Consider the following 25,023-nt stretch of genomic DNA (forward strand, 5'->3'; position numbering starts at 1 on the left):
CAGTTCCTAAGTGATTTCCCCTGTGCAGTCCACAATTTTTGTTTTGTTTTTCCCCCCACTGCTATTAAGCACTGTGCCAAAGAGTTTACAGTTTTATTCACCAGGTGCTTCTCCTGCTTAGTGTTGTATTGCATGTATTAGTGAGGTTATGCTCTCTTTTCTTGTTTCTGTCCTTAACCAACGGTAACCTGACATTACTGTATGCTGAATTGTATAAGCCTCTTACAGTATCTTCCCATATGATAGAAATGGGAAAACATAAGCTGAGTTCACAAGAGAGAAGCCTACATCACTACATGAGTTTGCTTGGGGAAGATTTAACTCCAAATGGCAAGTTGCCCAAAACATAGTCCCATCTTATATATTAAAGGAGAATTAAAAACAAAAACAAAAAGCACAATCCACCTTAAACTGGGGAAACAGTAGTGGATTCAAGATCTATCCTAAATTAAAATACATGTATGCAAAAATTCAGGGTCAGTGATGCAAACTCACAAAAGTTTTATTAAAATCCTGCTTGTGAACTTGCAGTGCTATATTTTTTTTCTTATTTATATATTTAATAAATATTTCTAAGGTCTTTACTGTTGTAGTTTCACAGATTTGTAGAGTTTAAGGCCAATTGAGATCATAAGATCATCTAGTCTGATCTGTATCAGAGGGGTAGCTGTGTTAGTCTGGATCTGTAAAAAGCAACAAAGAGTCCTGTGGCAAGTTTCGTCTGACGAAGTGGGTATTCACCCACGAAAGCTTATGCTCCAATACATCTGTTAGTCTATAAGGTGCCACAGGACTCTTTGTTGCTTTCTAGTCTGATCTGTAAATCACAGAATCATCATAGAATCGTAGGACTGGAAGGGACCTTGAGAGTTCATCTAGTCCAGTCCCCTACACTCAAGGAAGGACTAAGTATTATCTAGACCATTCCTGACCTTCCTTAACCACCCTGACAGTTAGGAAGTTTTTCCTATGTCCAACCTAAACCTCACTCACTGCAAATTAAGCCCATTACTTCTAAATCATTGATGAAGATATTGAACAGAACCGGACCCAAAACTGATCCATGCAGACACCACTCGATATGCCCTTCCAGCTTGACTGTGAACCACTGATAACTACTCTCTGGGAATGGTTTTCTAACCAATTACACACCCACCTTACAGTAGCTCCATCTAGGTTGTATTTCCCTAGTTTATTTATGAGAAGGTCATGCGAGACAGTATCAAAAGCCTTACTAAAGTCAAGATATACCACATCTTTTGCTTCCCCCATCCACAAGGCTTGTTACCATGTCAAGAAAGGTATTAGGTTGGTTTGACAAATCCATGCTGACTGTTACTTCTTATCTTATTATTTTCTAGGTGTTCACAAATTGCTTAATTATTTGCTTCATTATCTTTCCGGGCACTGAAGTTAAGCTGACTGGTCTGTAATTCCCTGGGTTGTACTTATTTCTCTTTTTATAGATTGGCACTATATTTGCCCTTTTCCAGTCCTCTGGATCTCTCCCGTCTTCCATGACTTATTGAGGATAATCACTAATGATGCAGATATCTGCTCAGTCAGCTCCCTGAGTGTTCTAGGATGTATTTCATCAGGCCCTGGTGACTTGAAGACATCTCACTTGTCTAAGTCATTTTTAACTTGTTCTTTCCTTAATTGAACCTCTGATCCTACCTTATTTTCACTGACAGTCACTATGTTAGATGTCCAATCACTGCTAAACTTTTTGGTGAAAACTGAAACAAAAAATGTTATTTAGCATTTCTTCCATTTCTACTTTTTCTGTTATTGTTTTTCCCCCTCATTGAGTAACAGGCCTACCTTGTTCTTCATCTTCCTTTTGCTTCTAATGTATTTGTAGAATGTTTTCTTGTTATCCTTTATGTCTCTAACTAGTTGAATCTCATTTTGTGCCTTGGCCTTTCTAATTTTGTCTTATTCATACTTATCTTATTTGTTTATATTCATCCTTTGTAATTTCCACTTTTTGTAGGACTCTTTTTTGAGTTTCAGGTCATTGAAGATCTCCTGGTTAAGCCAGGGTGGTCTCTTGCCATACTTCCTATCTTTCCTACTCAATGGGATAGTTTGCTCTTGTGACCTTAATACTGTCTCTCTGAAAAACTGCCAACTCACTTGAACTGGTTTTCCCCTTAGACTGGCTTCCCATGGGATCTAGCTACCAACTCCCTGAGTTTGCTAAAGTCTGCCTTCTTGAAATCCATTATATTTATTGTGCTGTTTTCCCCATTACCATTTCTTAGAATCATGAACTCTTTCCAAAATATAGTCCCTCATTCTTTAAACACAGCCTGCGTTCCTTGTTCCTTGATAGATAACTTTTCACTTGGCTGTATTAAAACACATTTTGTTTAAAATGGCTGTTTACCATGCAATCCTAGCTTCATGATTATCATCTTCATGAAACTCTGCCAATCTTTTTGTCATCCGCAAATTTTATCAGCAATGATAATTAGTTGAATGTCAATTGGTTGAAACTGTAGTAAAGAACAGAATTATCAGACACATAGATGAACACATTTTGTTGAGGAAGAGACTACACGCTTTTGTAAAGGGAAATCATGCCTCACTAATCTGTGAGAATTCTTTGAGGGCGTCAACAAGCATGTAGACAAGGGGGATCTAGTGGATATATTGCACTTTGACTTTCAGAAAGCCTTTGACATGGTCTCTCACCAAAGGCTCTTAAGTAAACTAAGCAGTCATGGAGTAAGAGAGTAGGTCCTCTCATAGATCAGTATCTGGTTAAAACAGGAAACAAAGGATAGGAATAAATTGTAAGTTATCAGAATGGAGAGAGGTAAATAGCGTTGCCCCCAGGGATCTGTACTGATGCTTGTGTTGTTCAACATAGTCATAAATAATATTGAAAAAAGGGTAAACAGTGAGATGGCAAAGTTTGCAGATGATACAAAATTACTCAAGATAGTTAAGTCTAAAGCTGGCTGCAATGAGTTACTACAGGATCTCTCAGTAAACTTGGTGACTGGACAACAAAATGGCAGATGACATTCAGTGTTGATAAGTGCAAAGTAATGCACCTTGGAAAACATAATCCCAACTATACATACCAAATGATGGGGTCTAAATTAGCTGTTATAACTCCAAAAAGAGTTCTTGGAGTCATTGTAGATAGTTTTCTGAAACCATCTGCTCACTGTACAGTGGCAGTCAAAATGTTAGGAACTATTAGGAAAGGGATAGATAATAAGACAGAAAATATGATAATACCACTATATAAATCTGTGGTACACCCACACCTTGAATACTGCATGCAGTTCTGAGAAGAGATTAAAAAGACTGAGACTGTTCATCTTACAAAAGAGACAACCAAGGGGGGGAGTATGATAGAGGTCAAAAAAAATCATGAATGGTGTGGAGAAAGTGAATACGGAAGTGTTATTTACCCCTTCACTTAACACAAGAACCTCCCCCTACCCCAGCCCGGGTCACCTGATGAAACTGATAGACAGCAGGTTTAAAGCAAACAAAAGGAAGTACTTCTTGACACAATGCACAGTCAATCTGCAGAACTTGTTGCCAGGGGATGTGAAGGACAAAACTATAACTGGATTCAAAATAGAATTTGATAAGTTCATGGAGGATAGGACCATCAATGGCTATTAGCCAAGATGGTTAAGGACACAACCCCCTGCTCTGGGTGTCCCTAAGCCTCTGACTGCTAGATGCTGGGACTGGACAACACTTGATGATTGCCCTGTTCTGTTCATTCCCTTTGAAGCATCTGGCATTGGCTACTGTCGGGAGACAGAATACTGGGCTAGATGGACCATTGGTCTGACCCAGTATGGCCATTCTTATACTCTTATATTTAATTCAGGATCATCTATGAAAATGTTAAATAGCATTGGGCCTAGTGTTGGACTGATCCCATTCAATTATAATTCCCCACTGACACCTACTTTTTGCGATCGGTCAGTTAGCCAGCTCTTAATCCATTTAATATGTGCTCTATTGATATTGTATAGTGCTATTTTTTTAATCAGAATGCCATGAGGTACTAAGTCAAACACCTTATGCACCTTATACCCCTAAGAATGTTTCATCTACATAATTACCTTTTATCAAGTGAAAGTGTAATCTCATCAAAGAATGAAATCAGGTTTGTTAAACAAGACCTATTTCCATAAAACCATGTAGACTGCCATTAACTATACTCCATTAATTCTTTATCAGTTGAATACTGTATCAGCTTTTTCCATTATTTTGCCCAGGATTGATGTCAGGCTTACTGGCCTATAGTTATCCGGGTCACCCCACTTAACCTTTTTGATAATGGCACAACATTAGCATTCTTCAGTCATCTGGAGTTTCCCCGGTATTCCAAGATGTATTAAAAATTAACTTTGTGGGCCAGAGATGCTTCTCAGTCAAATGTTTTAGGACTCTTGGGTGCAAGTTACCTGGGGGTGATGATTAAAAAAATTATTATCCCTAGTAGATGTTGTCTACCCTCCTCCTCAGTTACTAATGGACTGGAAAGTAATTAATTGTCCTCTTGTGATACAAGTACATCATCCTGTTTTTTTCCAAATACAAAACAGAAATATTTATGTAACTCTTCTTTCTCTTTTACCATCTCTGTCTAGTAATGGGCCTATACTGTAGTATCTAAGCACCCATTATCTTAGCCTAATGTTCCTTGGCTGCAGTTCACTGTTGCTCTCATATTCCCATCACGTAAGTCTGTAGCCCCCTTGCAGCTGGTAGTTTACATGTTGCTTCCTCCCATATTTCTGACAGATTTGCTCACCTTGCTGATTCATGGTTATTCTAAGCATGCCATATGGAAAGTCATCATGGCTAAAGGCTTTTGACCTAGCAGGGTTGGACTGAAGCCCACATTAATTGTTTCCTGGTCGATGATTCTCTTCTGTTGGGCATTCAGGGTATGTCTATGCTTCAGCCTCTGTCAGCCGACTTGGGCTTGTGGGGCTATAAAGTTGCAGTGTAGACATCCAAGTTCGGACTGGAGCCTGGGCTCTGGGACCCTCTCCCCTCATGGGATCCCAGAGCCCAGGCCCCAGCCCTCTCTGAGATGTCTCCACTGCAATTTTATAGCTTCGCAGCCCGATCCCCACGAGCCCAAGTCAGCTGACACGGGCCAGCCGCGGGTGTTTTATTGCAGTGGAGACATACCCTCAGGGTTTTAAGTAAAATTGTTCTTATGCTAGCAGAGATTTGCCTAATAAAATCCAGACTTATTTTATATCTCCTTTTTTTTAGCATCCTGTTGCTATTGGGCCCCCATGAACTCATTAAAATATCTTAACACAGCTGTAAACTTATATTGTTTCCAAAGAGAGACCAAGAGAAACTGGACATTGTGATACAATAATACATTGCCAGACAGCATAACTCCCTGAGATGGATTGATTTTTGTACTGTGTCCACTAGCAGATTAGTTATTTGTAAATGTATTATGAGCCTTTGTGTTGGACAACTAAGGGTATTTAATTTTTTATTAGAACACATGTTTAAGCCTTGCAGGTATGGTATAACAATTAACAACTGAATCTGACAGGCATATAACTAAAGAGAAACAAGAAATGATTAAAGATGATGTGAGTTTAATGAAAGCAGGAAATTGCCACTTAAGCAATTGGGGAGTTCTGGAGAGGCAGGGAGAGCGAGGTGGGAGAGAAAGGAAGTAAAGGGCAGTATTAATTATACTGTTCAAAAAGGGTTTGGTATGGCCTCTGGAAATTAGGTAAAAAAGTAATGAAATATACTTCCATAATTGGTTATGCAGCATAACCAAATCTGAAAATAATCTTTTTCAGGGCATGAAGATCGGCTAGATCTGTCCTTAATAACTTAAAATACTGTTCCATCCTTTTGTTACAAAATGTTGTGGCTTGAGCAGCTTGTTTCAAACGCTTTCATTATTATTGTGTGTTAACTATTATTTATGTGTCAACAGTGTGCTTGGAATTGTAGAAGACACACAGTCGAGAAAACCACTGGCCAGAAGTTTATAAGTTTAATGCTTTTAGCTTAGTGCAATGAGTTATAATTTCCCTTTGATAGGTCACTCTGTTATGCAGTAAACACCAACAACATAAAAGATCCGGTATTCTTTTCTGTATTTTTTTTCTGTATCGGGCCTTAAATAGCTACCCTAGCCCAGATCTTTGGTTGGTGTAAATAGGTGTAGCTCCATAGAAGTCAATAGAATTTCACTCATTTATCACTAGTTATGTCAGGTGGCAAACTTAGACAGGGCAGGGCAGGTTAAGAGCAGAGTTTATTAATAAAGCTGAATTTTTTAAAACTCTTTTGTTGTTTAAATTAGATTCTGAGTGTTGTGCCTTGTAGGGCTGGCTGAAAATTTTCCACCAAAACAGTTTTTTGGCAGAAAATTGGGTCTTTGACTTTTTTTTCCTAAAAGTTTTTGCTTTCCACATAATTTTTTTAAGAGAAACTAAACACTTGAAAACTGAAATATTTCAGCTGGAAACAAACTATTTGGATTTGACTATGCTGCTGCAGTGCCTCACGGGAGCTGTAATTCAGTTGCCTCATCTCCCCATTTTCCTCTGTGGGCTGGGGCTCCCCAGCCAGACTGTGTGTTGCATGATGCACCATGGCTGCAGGCTCGCATGATGCAACTGCCTCCTCTCACCATGAAGTGTGACCGTGGTCTATAATAGGAGTAGTCCATACAAGGAGCCTAGCCTATAGAGGAGAATGGGTGCATGAGGCTCCTGAACTGTAAGCACAACAACGCACTGTAGCAGCATTTCTTAATTGAAATTCTTTGCAGTTTGGCCAAAATATTTCAGCATTTGAATTTCCACAGAAAATTTCAAGTATCATTTTCCAACTAGCTCTATAAATTACAAGGAGCTTTTCATCTTCCACTAGTTAAGTCTGTAAAGCATTTTCATCATCACATCACTCTTGTAAGGTATTGTAGGCAAGCATCTTGTTTTATGTGGAATCTGAAGCATATGGGGCCAGATTTTTAAATCTTCTCAGCTCCCATTTAGGCAACTAAAGAAGTGGCTGGATTTTCAGAAGTGCTCGTTGGGAGCTGCTGGCCCCTTCTGAAAATTCTGCCCAAACTGGTTTATTGACTTGCTCAATTTCATATAGTACTGTGATTTAGTGGCACAGCTGGGAATAGATCTCAGGAGTTACTGGCTCAGTGCTAAAACCTCATTTTTACAGTGTGTCAACATTTTCTTTGTGCCCCAATCAACATTTCCTCTTCTTTAATTAAACCTCCAATCGGTGTGAGATTGGGAAGAGATAACAGGAGAGAGATAGGGACCAGCATACTTTGACAGGCAAGGCCCTAAACCAGTGATCCCCAACCTTTTCCATGGGGCGGGCACCGGACGACTAGCCGCCGAGGACCATGGCCGCCGGACAAGCAGCCGCCAAAATGCCATCGTGAAGCAGCGTCATCAAGAGGTGTCGCCGCCAAAATTCGGCGGCATTTTGGCGGTAGCGCTTCTTGACGTTGCCACTTCTTGGCGGCATTTCAGCGGCTGCTTGTCCGACGGCCAGCAGGCGGGTGCACATGGATGTCCTGGTGGGCGCCATGGCACCCACGGGCACCACGTTGGGGACCCCTGCCCTAAACTATGCTGGAATAGGCAGCCTCCAGCAAAGTTTCACCGTAGAGGAAATGATGAGAGTGGGGAAATCTGAATCTCAGAAGTTTTGAGGGTATAGCTCCCGAATGCCAGCGTTTAAAGGGATGAAATGGCCAGTAAGCACCCAGCTTTAGGAGGAAGGCAGGGTTGACAACTTAAGGAGCAGCCTCAAAGGGGAGAGGGCAATAAGAGTAAAGACAGAGGAGTCAGGCTAAGCCTGAGGATCATGCTAGAACCTTTGCCCTTCACCGGGAGCAGCATTCTGTCTTTACTGGCCCCAAGAGCAGCAAGCTGATCAGGCACAACTCCAATCATCCCCATAGCAGAATACAGAGCCATCTCTGCCTTCACTCTTAGTTATTTGTGTCTTTCTACCTGGAAGGGGCCTTCTTCAGCAGCACCTACCACCCCTCTGCCCTCAAGCCACTGCAAGCTTGCTGGATGCCTCTTCTGCTTCCTTTTTATCTCCACAACTGCTGGGATTGGGTTTTTCTCCATTCTGTCCACAAAGCTGGAGCCTGTCAATCCAACCCTTGTGAAAATCTGGGGTTGAGACAGGGAAGTTAATTGTCTTGCCTCTGTGTTAGGTTCCTTGTTCAGTACTTGGGACCCTGCCTGATTTCTTGCATTCAATCTCAGACATTATGAGAAGTGAGGGCATGGTCAGGATGTCCTTAATATCTTCTCAGATTAAACAGTTAAATTGCATTTGGGAAAGATCCCGCAGATTATGGCATAATTGAAGGGTTTCTGAAAAAAAAAAAAAAGTTTTGTGTTAGAGGTGGGAGTGAGTGCATACCTCTCAAATCCCCTCGCTATGAGGATAGCCTTCTGATTAGACCCAAATTTAACTCCATTCCACTCAAGCTTGGTAATATTTTGCTGTAAATTATTTATATCAGAGAGGCAGAAGCCAAATATATTTCAACTAAAGAGAAGAATCCATCCTTATTTTGAATGCCCTGTGTGAATAATTGTCTCTTTCACATTTGGATCTTGTCAGGTTAAGAGTCACCATATGGGGGAGAGCTATATTTTTAAGGATTCTGTGTGTGTGTGTGTGTGTGTGTGTGTGTGTGTGTAATGTTTTTGCTTTCCCTTTTCTCTTTCGCTCCCCCCCCATGTCCTTCTCCAAGCATTTAAAATCGAAAGATACAAAGAAGATACTTTTATTTATAGAATGCTACATAAATAATAAACTGCAGTGACTTCTTGTCTTATCTTGAGAAGCATAATTTACTTGATAAGATCTTATTTTGAATCTTTTGTTAGTATGTTAAGTCACACTAGACGTAACTCATTGCAGTCACTCTATAAGGGCTAAATCCTGACCTGGTTTAATGAGAGTAGGAGGCACACAGGCCCATTACTCTCACACGGGGGAGCTACATTCTAATAGGCCAAATCTCCCGGTGTTGAATAGATCTGGGGTCATGACCTGCTGAGCAGCTGAAGAGAGTGAGTTCCTTCTTACCCTGACTGGGTCTCTATTCTTATTGAGGTTACCACTGCAGGAGCTCCCATGGAACTGCCATAGGCATGGTAAAAGAGGAATGAAAAGAAGTTGTTCCTTGTGGATGAAGGGGTCTGGATGTTCTCCAAGGAGGGCAATGCCATTCCACCCCAAACCCATGTGGCTCCCTCTAAGGACCTCAGTGACACATTGTCAGTCAGCTGCAGAGATCTGCCCCCTCTTTGGGGTCTGTGGGACTCTGTGTATGTGCATGTCCATGGAGTTCTGCAATGCAGCCATCATTTTTAATATAAGGGTGAAGCCCTTGGAATACATGCTCAGCTCTGTCTTCATTTGATCTAAATGCTTGGATGAAGATGGAGATTGGAGAATTGCATGCTGAAATAGCAGTCTCCATGAACTGCGCTGACACATTAAAAATAAGTGGAGGCAAGGTGTTCCTTTTCATGCATAGAAAATGTGGCCTTCAGGGTCATGGTAGGATGATAATGCAGTCCTCTTTTCAGTGTGTGTTTTGTTTTGTTTTGGGGGGAGGGGGGGGGGAGGGAAGGATGGATTGTAACGCTACCTATTCTGAGAATAAGCAAAAAGAGAACAAGCAGCAGCAGAAGAGTTGCATACCACAGACTAACACAAATTTGGTTTGCTTATGACAGCTTTATCATTGAGTGGTTCTGAGAAAATCCATTCTACATACATGGGACACAGACAAAAGCTATTCATATCAGTTTTTACTGTCAAAGTCTGTTTGACATTCGCTACAAAGAGATAATAAATTAAACATTATTCAAAATTAGAATTAAAAAAATATTAACTATGCCATTTTGAAACGTGAATATGTAGATGGTATTGTTGACAATGGGTTCTATTACACAACTGCATCTTAAATTTCCCATCTAAAACTTTTTGCAAAAGCCAACTGAAAATTGGGTGAGACGTTATAAATCATGTACTGCAACATTGGGAAACTGAACATATCAGATGCTCATCTGGTATACTGCACTCAACAGCATGGTACTTCAGAGCTCATATCAGGAGAGAAATATATACCGTACTTTTGCGTTTGGAGCATACTACGTATTATAAAATATTTTTGAATGTCTTAATTTGGGGGAAAAGGTTCACTTCTTGACAATTTCTGTTCCTTCCAAAGAGGAAACAGGAAAAGCTGTCTCAGATTCTGGTCCTCCCGGCACTCACTAACATTTCCTGTCCACCTCTGTCATTGACCCAAGCAAACCTGTATTAAAGAGGTAAAACATACACATGCCATCTAATGGTATGGATTTGTAAGAGATGGGATTGGGTGGACTAATGTTTTCCTGCTCTAGCTTCTGTGATCTTATGTATTTTGTACATGTTGCAAAGATCTTATGTAACAATTTCTGCTGAAATCTCACAGTGGGGACAATACATAAATTGCCACCAGCTTTTGTGGTGTTGTGGGACGACAATAAATGAATGGAGACTTGAGCTTCTACAAACTTTTCTGTAAGTCACTGAACCCCTCTGAACTTCAGCTTCCCAAACTAGAAAAGGTGTGTAATGATGCCTACTGGACAAGATTTACATAGGCTTAATTCATATTTACAATTATTGTTCTTGGTTGAAGGTTCTACAGAAGGGCAAAATATTTTCTTTTTATTATTTATTATACTCCCTTTTCAATGCTGTAGATTCTTTGTCAGTTTTAAATGTAATTTTTGAAGCACAATATCATGTACCCTCTTTTGAAACTGAAAATTATATTTTTACTTTCTCCTGTATTCTCCAATCTACCAAAAACAGACCCTTAGCAGAAGTCAGCAAACTGACATCAGTTCATTTGCCTTTAGGGATAGTAAATTATTGCTCAGCTCAAGTTTAAAAAAAAGAAAGAAAGAGAAAGGAAGGGGTGAGGGGAAAGGGAAAAAAATCTATCACTAACTCTCTCTGGAGTCTGAAGAATGTTCAATCATAGGCTTAAGACGTCCAAACAGTGCAATTGAGGAGAGGGTGGTAGAGTCTGATTCTACGTTGGTGCCGACTTGAACATTGTGAACGTTCTTTATGGAGGCTTTGGAAAGTTTAGGATTGACCTGTTTTTATTGGCTCCCTTGATGATAGACAAACAGGGCTAACCTGAAGCCAACATTGCCAGCAGGAAATTTGGGTCATGTGCAGTTGCATTTTTAAAACTTGTGTTTTAGGAGCTGTTCAATCAGCATAATTGATTGATTGTAACGAGGCATAGAGAGAGCTCCTTAATCATTAGAGGTGGTTAGATAATGACAAACTGCTAAGGGTTTTGTTTGAGACAAATTTCCCATCTCCCTGTGTTATTCTGGTTGGAAAAGAGGTGGTTTGACCCTTATTTCATGGAGGTTACAGTCCAACTGGCCTGTTTACACAAAATAGCCTTTTAAATTTGGCATTTAAATTTGAAATCCACTGTAACACCATTTCCCAAGAGATAAGAAAAAACATTTCAAAATAGATCATAATCCAAAAATCCAAATGCATGTTTTTAACTTAACAGTTGATTGTAGCAGCTTAAGTTATTATTTCTTTCCTTTTTCTTTGAAGACGTGTTGCTGTTAAGTTTAATTTATACCCTTTCTTTAGTAAATATTATGTAAATATAAGTGGAAAGGCTCAGGTTTTTAAATGCATTTAGTCATTGACAGTCAATGGGATTTAGGCTCCTAAGTGCCTAAATCACATTTGAACATGAGACATAGGTTCGTTAGTTAGCTGTTGCAATGCTGAACACCACAATGCCTAAATACCTTTAAAAGTCCGGGCCAAAATTTCAATCAAGTTTGTGTGCAATTTTGCACATACTTATTTCAGGTTCCTGTGTGTGCTCTCAACTAGGAGGTGAGTATGCTCTATTTTGTATGTTCCCAAGCAACACATCCGTTTTAGAGGACATGTACACTTAAACAGGGTGCGTGCAAAAAAGAACTTATTCTGTTTGAGAATTTGTGCCTGTTTTTTTATTGGTGTTTATGGGACCAATAAAAACTTGTTGTTCACTGCAGATGGCTTCCTCCATGCAGCTCTTTACAACTGTTTTTCTTCAGTTGTATCATCTTCCATTTTAGGATCAATAGTGATCTGAAATAATAACATCAATGTATACATACATGTGAAATAATTTGTGTCACCAAAAACATACTGCTTTCCAAAAACACAGTGAATTATACAGAATTAAAGCTAAGCTAATAATTAAAAACCACCATGGGCTAGATTCTTTCCAGGTACACCGCTATGCCTGAACAGAGTCAGGCAGATCTAGCTTCAGACTTGTCCAAGTTATAAGTCTTTGAAAAATTGTAGTTTGCGCACAGAGACTTCTTCAGTATTAGAAGCTGAAGTCTCTGAAGAGTTTGTCCTTACTGAGTATGCTCCAACCCCTCCCAGGTCATAGTGCTGACCAGATAGCACATGCACTATCCTCACAGAGTGACTGAACATGCTCTGGGGAATGGGGAGGAAGACTATCCTAACACATATGCAACAGGGAGTCAGATTAAAGCATCACAGGCAACTTTAATTATGGCATTTCCTAACTTTTGAGTACTTGACTTTGCAACCTTAATAAAAGCTAATTGTTTCTGAAAGAAACTCTAATTGAAAAATTGGAAAATATTCAGATAGGGTAACACAGACAGAAAAACTTCTAGGGCCCGAGTCCATCACCATTACTTATGCTGAGGAGTGTGTTACTCTGCAAGTACTCCCAAGAGTGTGCTAGGCTTCTCACAGTCCAGGTGAGAGGACACAATCCTTGCCCCAAGGAGCTTACAAATTTGATGCAGTGAAGGGAATAACAGAAGGAGAGGGGCAACATCAATGAGATTATGCAGTTGCTCCATAAAGGTTAGTTCATGGCATAATGGAGGAGACAGCGCTTGCATTTGTTTTAAATACATTACTTGGTTTGTTTTTTGGTGGAAGAAGTGGTCTTCAGAAGAATCTGAGAACAGTTGAGCAGCCTTGCAGAAGAACTCAGTAGAGCTGTTCCCACACATAGGCAGCAGCATCTGTCTGATGGTGACAAAAATGACCTGTTTATATTATGGAAACCAAGATCTTTTCTTCTCTGTTTTCAGAATATTGGTGAGTCAGAGATACCCAGTGTTTTGAACCAGTTATTGCCTATGATCAAGTCTCATAATGAGAGGACAGCTAATGACTATACCTCTGAAGACTTCCTTGTCTTGCTGGTGTATATTTACTCTGTGGTTGGGGAAATCAAAGCTGGAAAAGAGCTGGATAAAGCTGAAGGAGAGGTGAAAAAGGCACTAGTCCAGACTTTTTGTGATGAACCAGAACTATCTTCCTTACTGCAAAAAATAACAGGTGAGTTTATATTTCAGTGCAATGAAAAAACAGTAGGTATGAAATTTGTACCTAAAGAAAGCATAGAAATAGCGTGACTTGTCTGTGGTGGTTAGGGTATGAGAGTAAGCATGAGGATTTCCTGTAGATTATTCCATCACTGATGTGCACAAAAGCCAAATGCTGACAGGTTATCCTGAATAATGCTGAGTCTGGTGAAAGTTTTGTAATTTGTTCTTTTTGTTAAAGAGTAGTTAAGTTTGTATGTTTTCATAAAGTAATCTTTTCCCCAATTTTCTTACATTGATCAGTGTAAAGTTGACCTTGGAAAGTCAAAATTAATCCTGGAAACATGTTCAGCGAACCACAGGGTTGTGAATGCTAGGAACTGCCCAGTCTGTCATAAAAAAAAATTGTGTCTAAAACTAACATTGAATTTTTTACTGAAATAATAAGCATAGTGAGACCTTTTTGGCAAACACTATAACTTATTAGTGCCTTCTGTAGAATAGCCAAGTAATAACTTGCAGTTATCCTTGCCACAGACTTAAAAATTGTTAAAAAAAGATTGTAAACACTAGAACTGTAGCAGAAGAGGAGTATTTCAGAATGGAAGGGGGGCTGTGTTGCCCATCTACCATGGGTTCATTTGCCTGTTCGAAGGTATAATTATTATTTGTACTGCATTAGTGCTTAGGAGCCTCAGTCATAGACCATTGTGCTAGGTGACACACAGAACAAAAGGCCAGTCCGTGCCCCAAAGTACTAACAGTCTAAGTTTCTGGCATAATTTTACCACTGTAGTTATATCAGTGTAACTCTCCATGTTTATGTCACTCTGGGAACAGTATAAATTAATCATAAAATGACACTCTTATTCTGGAATAAGCGTGTCCACACGGGGATTTATATTGCTATAACTATAGCAGTATAATTATACCAGTACATTTCCACATGTATAGAAGCTCTTAAGATTATTTTTGTGAGTGCTGGAATGGGAGGTGCGTGTTCCACCTTAATGTAGTTACACAAGTATCATGCACTTACACGCTGCTCCAAAGCCCAGTGAAGATGGTTAGAGCCTTTCCGTTGATTTCAGTGGGACTTGGATTAGCGATATTACTATTAGTGGCATACTGCTTGTAGTTTGCCCATTTTGCCCTTTAGTTTCTGGGGGTGGGGGGTGAGAGAGAGAGAGAGAGCGAAAGAGTGTGTTCTATATTTCTTGCATTCCATTTCTATGACAGTTTTTTCAGTGCATGCGGCTTGTCTTGTGCTAATATAATGTTTCCAAATGACCTCAGTGGTATTCACTGTTGGATATTGTGCAGACCGAACCCTGCTGTGCAGAACTCCATCTTCATGTTTAAGTTTTTCTTCTGTTGATCCATGTTTCGAATCACTGTTTTATAATTTTCTTTAATTGTGACTAACAAAGAAAGAAAATGGGGAGATGCTGAATTATTTAACATTTAATTTCATGAAGAATCAGCAGGGAAACTGCTTTCTGATTTGCACAGAAACTTCGTTTATTGCCCTCTACAGTCTCACAGTCCATCAAAGTTGCTAGTACAAATAGAGACTGGATTACATAGCTCATTGGACTGGAGTAAGCTCTTCACAGTATTCACCAAGTAACGTTAAATTCTAACTATATTTCCATATTTTATACATAGATTTCCTTACTTTTTTCCAGTGTTGTGTGTGTTTGTAGGTTTGCTAAGTAGAAGCAAATGTCAGGCTGTTCAAGGGAACAAGCAAATAAAAAATTATAAATGAAAGTCCAAGTACAAATAGGTTGTATTTTGAAAAAGCAATTCTTTGTTTTCACATTGCAGACATAATCTTTGAACAGTGGAGTTTGAGATGTGCTCCTAATCATCTAAATATTTTTGTACCAGTATGGAGCTGGATCTCATAATTTAGGCACATTTGAAAACTGAGCTCTCTGTCTGCATAATATACCTTGACTCATTTGGAGGGTTTTAGCTGTTTACCAAAAGTTTTGAAAAGTTCATGCTGATGTGTTATAAAGACTTTTGTTTCAGATAAAGGGTTTCATTCACAGTCAAGTTAATTGTGGATCACGAAGGCCAGTTGCCCATGCAACCTGCTGATATGTATGAAACATTACAAACACATCATTAGGAGACAAATTGTGAGTGTAAAAGGCTATTTTTAAAGAGGTGGCTGAACTGTTTCTTAGTACACATATTAGTTATATTATGCTCCTGCAGTTCCTTAGTTACCTGAAGAAATATGGATGAAATGCTGGTCATTCTGTGTGTGTCTGTGTGTGTCTGTCTGTCTGTGATTTACTATATAATGTATAGTTTGCTTGCTAGCATGTTTTTTGACCTGTTGCAATTCTGTGGTTTGCACTTTATTTAGAAGTGTCAGTTCTGCTGGCCCAATCACAAAGAAAAACAAACAAACAACAAGCTGTTGGTGACATTTTATTGGACTAACTAAAAAGAACAAAAATTGGCCTACAGACATAGAAAGAGCTTGTGAAAGAGAATATTGGGTCTAGATTCTTAGCTGTGTAAATTGGCATCTGTCCTTGAAGTCAGTGTAGCTGAGCTGGTTTATACCAACTGAGGATCTGGAATATTCCAATTATAATATCTCATGATTTTTTTTTTTAAATTAAAAAGTATGTTTTGCTTTTGAATGGCTGCAAAACTTAATTAAACTCCGACCAGCTTTAATGAATTTGTTTTCATTAGTAGAACAAAGGGAAACACACTTTTTATCTCTTATTTGAGAATTCCATAAAAATAAATTGTTGGGAGAACATTAAAATTGCATAGTTAAATATTCAAGTCAGGAAAAGCCAAAATTAAGGTTGCATGTGCCTTACGCATACACACACATGGACCCAGCACATTGCGACATTTATCCCTCTTGGGGGTACCAGAAGGGGCCAGAGTTCCTATGACTCCCAAAGTGGGGAGATACAACCAGACCACATTTCCCCCAACCGCCCCTTGGTCCTGTCTCCACAGTCCATCCACCTTCTGAGATAAGTCTTCTGCTGCTGCCAGCTACCAAAGTTAGTCCTGAAGCTCAAGTAGTAGCAGTGCTGAAGGTTCAGGGTTCAGAGCCTGCTGATGAAACATGATCACAGGCTTGTTACAATCAACCCTCGGAAATTTCATACCAAAAGCCTGTGTTAAAATAATGTTATTGAGTTTGCTAAGTCAAGCCCTTGAAAGTTAGGGAATGCCAGTATTTAGGTTGCCTGTGCAAGCTTAATTCAGCTCCCTTGAGCGGGGGGGGGGGGGGGGGGGGAGAGGAGAGGGACACCTTGGGTGAGCAGCTGGGGGTGTCCCATTTTCTCTTTGGGAAATATGGTCACCCTGTAGCTCCCAGCCGCCCCCCTGTAGCTTTCAGCTGCTGCGGGAAGAGGGGGAACCCTACAGCTCCCAGCCACCACGGTGGCAGGGGAAACCATGGACCCGCAGCAGCAAAAGTCATAGACAGGTCACGGCTTCCGTGAATTTTTGTTTATTGCCTGTGACCTGGCTGTGACTTTTTTACTAAAAATAACCTTGACAAAATCTTAGCCTTACCTATAAGTAAAACAGGGCCAAAACTATGAACTAGAAGAGAGGCAGCATGTTCCAGTGAACAGAACATAGCACTAGTGGTCAAGACTTGTGTGCTCTTCCTGACTGCTACAGACTCTTTGTGTAACCTTGGGCGAGTCACTTACTTTCTTTGTGTCTCAGCTTCCAGTGTGTAAAATGAATGGATACCAATCTTTTGTGAATCACTTTGGGAGCTACAGATGAAAACCACTATATGAAGGCTAAGGTTTGTTATATATTGCATAAATCCGCATCTGTACCAGATTACTGGAGGATAGCTAATGTAATGCCAATGTTTAAAAAAGGCTCCAAAGCTGATGCTGGCAATTACAGATCAGTTAGCCTGACTTCAGTACCAGGAAAATTGTTTGAAACTAGTAAAGAACAGAATTATCAGACACATAAATTAGCATGATATGTTGGGGAAGAGTCAACACAGCTTTTGTAAAGGGAAATCATACCTCACCAATCTATTAGAATTCTTTGAGGCAATCAGCGAGGGTGATCCAGTTGATATTGTGTACTTGGACTTTCAGAAGGCTTTTGACAGGGTCCCACACCAAAGGCTCTTAAGCAAAGTGAGGAGTCATGAGATAAGATGGAAGGTCCTCTCATGGGTCAGTAACTGGTTAAAAGATCAGAAACAAATGGTAGGACTAAAGATAAATAGTGGGGCCTCCAATGATCTGTCCTGGCACCAGTGCTATTCAACATATTCATAAATGATCTAGAAAAGGGGGTGAACAATAAGGTGGCAAAACTTGCAGATGATACAAAATTACTCAAAATAATTAAGTCTAAAGTTGACTGCGAAGAGTTACTAAGGGACCTCACTAAACTGGGTGACTGGGCAACAAAATGGCAGATGATATTCAGTGTTGATAAGTGCAAAGTAATGCACATTGGAAAACATAATCCCAACTATTTATACAAAATGATGGGGTCTAAATTAGCTGTCACCACTCAAGAAAGAGATCTTGGATTCATTGTGGATAGTTTTCTGCAAGCATCTGTTCAATATACAACTGCAGTCAAAAAAATCTAGCGGAATGTTAGGAACCATTAGGAAAGGATAGATAATAAGACAGAAAATATGATAATGCCCTATATAAATCCTTGGTACACCCACACCTTGAATATTGCATGCAGTTCTGGACTCCCCATCTCAGAAAAGAGATATTAGAATTGGAAAAGGTACAGAGAAGAGCAACAAAAACGATTAAGGGTATGGAACAACTTCGACGTGAGAAGAGATTAAAAAGACTGGAACTGTGCAGCTTACAAAAGAGATGACTAAGGGGTATATGGCAGAGGTCTGTAAAAACATGACTGGTGTGGAGAAAGTGAATGAGGAAGTGTTATTTACCCCTTCATATAACACAAGAACAAGGAGTCACCCAATGAAATTAATAGGCAGCAGATTTAAAAGAACAAAAGGAAGTACCGGTACTTCTTGACACAACACACAGTCAACCTGTGGAACTCGTTGCTATGGGATGTTGTGAAGGCCAAAAGTGTAACTGGATTCAAAAAATAATAAGTTCGTGGAGGGTAGGTGCATCAATGGCTATTAGCCAAGATGGTCAGGAATGCAACCCCATGCTCTGGCTGTCCCTAAACTTCTGACTGCTGGGACTGGATGACCAGAGTTGGATCACTCAATAATTGCCCTGTTCTGTTCATTCCCTTTGAAGCATCTGGACTGGCTACTGTCAGAAAACAGGATTCTGGGTTAGATGGACCATTGATCTGACCTAATATGGCCATTCCTGTGTTCTTATTAATCAGAATCCTTTGAATTTCAGGGGCATTGTGCTGTACGCCCCAGGTACAAACCTTTACCAAGCTTATTTTCTGGTTCTAGTTTGGATGAGGCTGAAATCAAAACCTAGACCTTAATTGTGATTCTGAACCTTAGCCGATACCCCAAGTGCACCCTCCTTGGCACACCCCTTCACTTGCAGATCTTGTAAGATCTGCAAGCTGAAGAGGTCCACACTTTTCCTTTCTCTGTCTTCTCCCTGTCCTTCAAAGCACCAGGGACATTAAATACCAAAACCTAGTGTTAAAGAATTTTGTTGATGTTCTTTATTTAGATTGCAAGGTCAAGTAATCAGAAGTCAGGAATTCTCTCACAACAATAACTCTTGTCATTCTATTTTCTATTCCTGTTTTCCTTTTAAAGTGTAAATGCACATTTATTATATATTGTGAGGCTGAAATTTGTACTGGTATAACTGCACTGATGTAGTAAACCCCTAACAGATGCATTGCACTGTACCAGTGCTTTCTTTTAGTATGATACTCCTGGGGGAATTCTGTGCCACTGCACAATTTGCACAGAAACTAATGTTCTGCACAGATTTTCCTCCCTCCCCCCCAGAAATGGGCTGCAGAGTTTCTGGCTGCCACTGGGGTCCACTGGACCTGACAGAGCCCAGCTTGCAAATAGAAGACATTACTGGGAGGAGGGGTAGAGAGCTGGAGGGTTCCGGGGAGCTGCAGTTCCTGGCATGCCCTGAAGGAAGGAGGTGGTGTGCAGGAAATTCTGTACATGCCTGGGACCCAACATCAGACTGTTTCTCCCTCTGCATCCCTGGGCTCTGGGAAGGTACAGGGTGCATGTGAGTGTCTGGATTGGGGCGTGGCCCGCAGCTGGGCTCTGGAGGGTAGCAGATGCAGGTGTCTGGGCTGGGGGGAACCCTGTGGCTGGGCTCTGAGGGAGGAGGGATGAGAGTGTCTGGGTGCTCTGCAGCTGGGCTCTGGGGGGTAGAGGATGCAGGTGTCTGGGATGGGGGGCACCCTGTGGCTTGGCTCTTGGGGGGGAGGTAAGGAGTGTGGGTGTCTGGGCTGGGAGGCACCCTGCCACTGGGGTCTGGGGGAAGAGGGGGTCCAAATTTATGGGCTGGGGGGCTGCAGCTGGGCTCTGGGGGGTTGTGGGTGTGAGTGTCTAGGCTGGGGGGGGCGCAGCTGGGCCCTGAGGGGTAGGAGGTGTGAGTGTCTGGACTGGGGGGCACCCCGCAACTGGGTTCTTGGGGGGAGGGGGCAGAGAAACAGGAACTGAGTTGTCATAGGGGTTTGTTTAACTCTTTACTCCTGGGGGATTTTTTTTTTTGGCATCTGTATTGTTACAGACATAGTAGCTGACAGGTATTTTGAAATAAATTACCAAAATAATTGAAATTGGAATGATTATATAGTGTTATTTTGGCAAATATAATATGCAGAATTTTGCAGAATTTTATAATAATTGTGGACATAATTTTTATTTTTTTGGCACAGAATTCCTCCAGGAATAATATGTTACCAAATTAAAGTGCATTGGTATAAGCCTTTCTTTGCAGTTGTGAAGCATGTTTACAATAGAGATTTGCATGGGTGTAACTGTATCCACGTTGGTACATTGCAGTGAATTTCCTTAATGTGGATGAGCCTGAGTTATTAATGCATACTGTAAAATATATTAGGATGCACCACTTGCCTAAGTTTACATTGTGGGAGAAACTTCAACATTTGGAATTTCCTTACTTCTGAGTGCTTAATTTTCTACCCTTAACCTTGCATGAACACAACATTTTTCATGTAAAAATGCAAGGTAATAATATTTTGTATTTGTATAACATCCTATGTCAGTGAAGCTCAAAACATGCTGAAATCATTAATTAAACTAAAAACATAATGGGATAATTGCCTACCTAAATCAAATGGCAAATCTGATATGCTTGGTACATGATATCCATTTTAAAATGTGATACAATTATAGCTTGTTTTAATGTAGCTGTTCAATAGTATGTGTGATGGTGGACTATTTTAATACCTTGAATAATAAAACGGAATGTTACAATTCCAAGATTTTTCAGGGGTGTAATTTACAACAGACATAAGTTATTCATCACTGTTTCCTACAGAAATCTTGGAAATCCGGGGGGAAATGATTAGACCAAAACAGTGATTTAAGCTATAATGGAAAATGATGCTTTTCAACAAATGGATTTTCTTTGGCAGATGTAGACAAATGGGATATAAAATACACTATTTTATTTATTAATTTATTTGTTTGCTTGTTTAGGTTTTTTAGCACCCATCCAGAGTGTACACAATAAAAGTGTGCAAAAAATACCAATATGCCCACAAAACAATTCCAAAATACGTCTTTCAGTTTCCACAAACAACTCTTCCATCCCCCACTTCACAGTGCAATCCTGGAAGGGAAAGTCTTGGAGAACAGATGTGACTTTATGGTGTGCTCGGAAGACCAAAAGGCTGTAAGGTCTGTTGGACTGAAGGGCAAGCCAACTGAGATACACTAGTGTAGTAATTCTAAACTTATGGGATACGACCTGTTGTTGGGTTACCAAGGGCACCTACTGCATCTTCCTCCAACAGTCACATCAGCAGCTCTATCCCACAGCACCGAAAAACTTCCCATTGTGTCTTTCTGTGACCCTTCTGTTGTGGATTGCAGGACTAGTTTCTGTTTTGCTGTCTTGTGTGTCATGCAACATGGTACTTACCACACTGTATCATACTCATGGTCCCTTTAGTCCAGTATCCTTGTCTCTAACCAGAAGTGTTGGAGGAAGGTAGAAGAAACCCCAAAGTAGACAGGTATAGGATAATCTGCCCTAGGAAGGCATCATCCTAACCCCTAACAATCAGAAATGGTCATAAACCCTGAACCCATTAGCTTTTTACTATTAGCTATTTTATTCTTTTTAGCCATATAACCATCCAAGGCCTCTTTGAATCTTGCTGAATTCTTGGCCTTACCACCAACTTGTAGCAATGAGCTCCAGTGCCTGATTATGTGTTGTGTAAGACGGCATTTCCTTTTATTAGTTTTGAATTTGCTACCTTTCAATTTCATTGAATGTTCCCTCAACTTGTGTTAGGAATAAGGCTTCGTGTTTGTCACGGAAGTCACAGATTCTGTGACTTTCCGTGACTTCTGCAGCAGCTGGTGCGCCTGGCCCGGGGGCAGCCTGAGCAGCTCGAGCAGTCCCTGGGTCAGGTGTACAGGCCGCTGCTGGGGCAGTCTCGGGCCCCTCCGTCCCCCAGAAGCAGGAGTTTGGGTGTGTGGGGAGGCTCAGGGTTGGGGTGCGGGGCGGTGCTTACCGGGGGGGGGGGGGGGGCTCCCCAGAAGGGTGACAGCAACTCCCCTCCCTCAGCTCCTAGCTCCACGTGCTGCCTCCGCCTGCAGGCACTGCCCCCGCAGCTCCCATTGGCCGCAGTTCCCAGCCAATGGGAGCTGCAGAACCAGGGCTTGGGGCAGAGCAGAAGCAGCATGTTGAGCTAGGAGCTGGGGTCCCCGCTTCCCAGGAACCGGGTATGGAGCCTGCCCCAGCACCCGTGGTGCCCCCCCCGGCCGCAACCCCCCACCTCGAGCACCTGCGATGCTCTTGGGCCGCGACTGCCTCCCGAGCACCCATGGCGGCCCCCTGGGCCGCGACACCCCTTCCCCAGCACCCACGGTGGCCCCTGCGCCATCCCCCCCAGCACCCATGGCGTCCCTGGGCCGCCCTCCTGAGCCGTGCCCCACCCCCCAAGTTTTAATCAGGGGTATATAGTAAAAGACATGGACAGGTCACAAGCCGTGAATTTTTGTTTTCTGCCTGTGACCTGTCCATGACTTTTACTAAAAATACCCATGACTAAAACATATCCTTAGTTATGAGACATGGAAAACCAGCACTGCTCTAGTGGATGAAACTTTTATTTCAATGCATTACTAAGTGAGCGTCATGAAAGGCTAAACCATTTGGCATTGAATCTGGTTAGAGGTGAAGTATATTTTTTAAGTTTTCACATTACATAGGAAGAAATTTGGGACACTAGAACAAATGCCGGTTGAAGTATTAAGTATTTAAGATTGTAAACACACATAAATCAGGAAATTCAAAGTTATGATCCTTAGACTGTGCATTTGCATCTCATGGAATGTCTTAACTAGGTCTTCTGCCTTCAGTCCCTCCCCAAATGCTTCCACTTTGTCTGTCTACTCCTGGGGGCTTGACTGCCCCATTCATATTGTCTGCTTGGAAAAGTGAATATAAAAATAACCCATTAGACTATTGTCAGGGCAATTTGGAGTGGCCAGGGTGCAAGAGCCTGGTATTGAGGATTGCTCCTTGATTTCAGGCATGTGTGGGCGTCTGCCTATAGATGGGGTTATTAGATACAGATCTGTTCCAGGCCAGAGCTAAGATTTATAAACTAAACTGTTTATTTTAAAAGTTCATAGCATGGTTACAGGGGGTGGGGTAATGCCTCAAAGCATCAAACAGCAAAACATTTTGAATTTCCAGGAGCACTGCTCTCTCAAATACAGATTAGCTTTCTCCAATCCCTGTTGTTAAAGTAAAAGATTACTTTCCTGTCTGATGTAAGCAAGACGACTGCACATCAGTTTATATCGCTAAGAAGATATCGTTCCATTGGGTTATGCTCCAGACATGCTCAGTTGCAGGCAGTATTATTGCAGGAATCTACTCTATTGCGCAAGCCTCTTGCTATAAATGTTCCTCTGTGATGATAGCAAATCACTGAAGACTCCATTGGGCAGGATCTGTGTAGACCACCCTGATGTGATTTGAATGGAAAGATGTCATTGTCATGGAGCCGTGATGTCTCTGAATGTCATAATGATTTTATTAAAATAGAAGAAGATGTTGGTTAGTGACAGACTGGCCACAATCAAATTGTAAACAGAAGCCCTTCATAGATTATAACAATTTTTTTTCAGTAGCTAAGAGATTCGTTCTTGGTCAGTGTAGACTCTACTTATGTCCTATAGAGATAACAGAGTTTATTGCCATGATTTCTCTTTTTATAGTTTATATCAAAATACAGCCTTTGCTGATCTCGCTACAGTGCCACAGTGCTGAAATCGTTACAGCAGGACCAAATAAAACCAGATCGCTTTGTTCAAAGGTGCATTGAAATGCTTTTCAGGTGCCAAGACCCCTGTTCAGGATGCTGTTTTTCTCCTGCAGCACCAGCTGATATTACCAAAACTTAAAATGCTCCTTTCTCTGCCTTGCAATGTATGCATATAAAACTAAACATAAAAATGATCTTCTGTTACCTTTCAATCATTTACCTGACATATTTTGGACAAAATCCAGCTGAAAATATTTGTGATCAAGTAACCGCAGAAGATGGTGAATCTGACGTAAAACAAAGCTGCTTCATGGCCAAGTTATGGTGCTACATGAGAGGTGAAGAGCTCATGCAAATTAGCTTCCTGCCATTTTCAGTGACTGGGTGTTCCAGTCCAGCTTCTCATGGCCGTGCAGCAACTGGGAGTTCATACTGCCCCAAGTATCTCAAAACAATTGACAAGTTTTAATTTGCACCTCACAGTGTATTGTAACTAGGTGTTATACCCACTGTTACAGATGGGGAAACTGAGGCAGTGAAGTGACTTGCTTCAGTCAGTGTCTTAGCCAGGAACAAAATGCAGGACTCCTGACTCCCAGTCTCCTGCCTTTTCTGCAGGAACACACAGACTTCTAAGATCCGAATAACTTTCGCTATGGTCTTTTTAAGGGCTTGATGGAAAAATTCCTTTTGACTTGGATGGTGCAGGGTCAAACCCTATGTCAGCTGTGGTAGAATCCCTAGAACCTAGTTATACATGATAATCAGGAAATAACACTCTGCTCTTGAAAATGAGAGGTGTGGAATGTCCAATTCAGATTTCTCTGGCTTCAGAATGGGAGAGTTCCTCAGAATTAACCTCTGCTCCTGTCTAATCAGGATACCTGGAGAATTTTTGTAGGGGACCACCAGGGAGGCAATTTTATCTGTATTTTTGTTCAGCCTAACTCTAAATTAGTGTTGAGAAATAAATAATACAGTATTTGTTTACAAACATTTTGTTGGTTGTCTCATAACAAAAGACTCACTTGAAAAACTGGTCAGTATCAACAGTAAAAGAATTAGACTTCTTTGTCCAGGGCAGGAATATTTTAGTTCAGAT

The 25,023-nt window shown here is 40.9% G+C and overlaps 1 protein-coding gene across 1 annotated transcript in view; it reads left to right on the forward strand.

The window, feature by feature from the left end:
- The window catches only part of SCFD2 (sec1 family domain containing 2), a 294,635-nt gene that overhangs the window by 106,230 nt on the left and 163,382 nt on the right, over positions 1–25,023 (forward strand). The window contains exon 5 of the mRNA XM_065405129.1: positions 13,221–13,470. Coding sequence (XP_065261201.1) covers positions 13,221–13,470 — 250 coding nt within the window. The remainder of the gene's footprint in view (positions 1–13,220; positions 13,471–25,023) is intronic.

The sequence above is a fragment of the Emys orbicularis genome, chromosome 5 (genome assembly GCF_028017835.1).
Source record: "Emys orbicularis isolate rEmyOrb1 chromosome 5, rEmyOrb1.hap1, whole genome shotgun sequence".
NCBI classification, from domain to species: Eukaryota; Metazoa; Chordata; order Testudines; family Emydidae; genus Emys; species Emys orbicularis.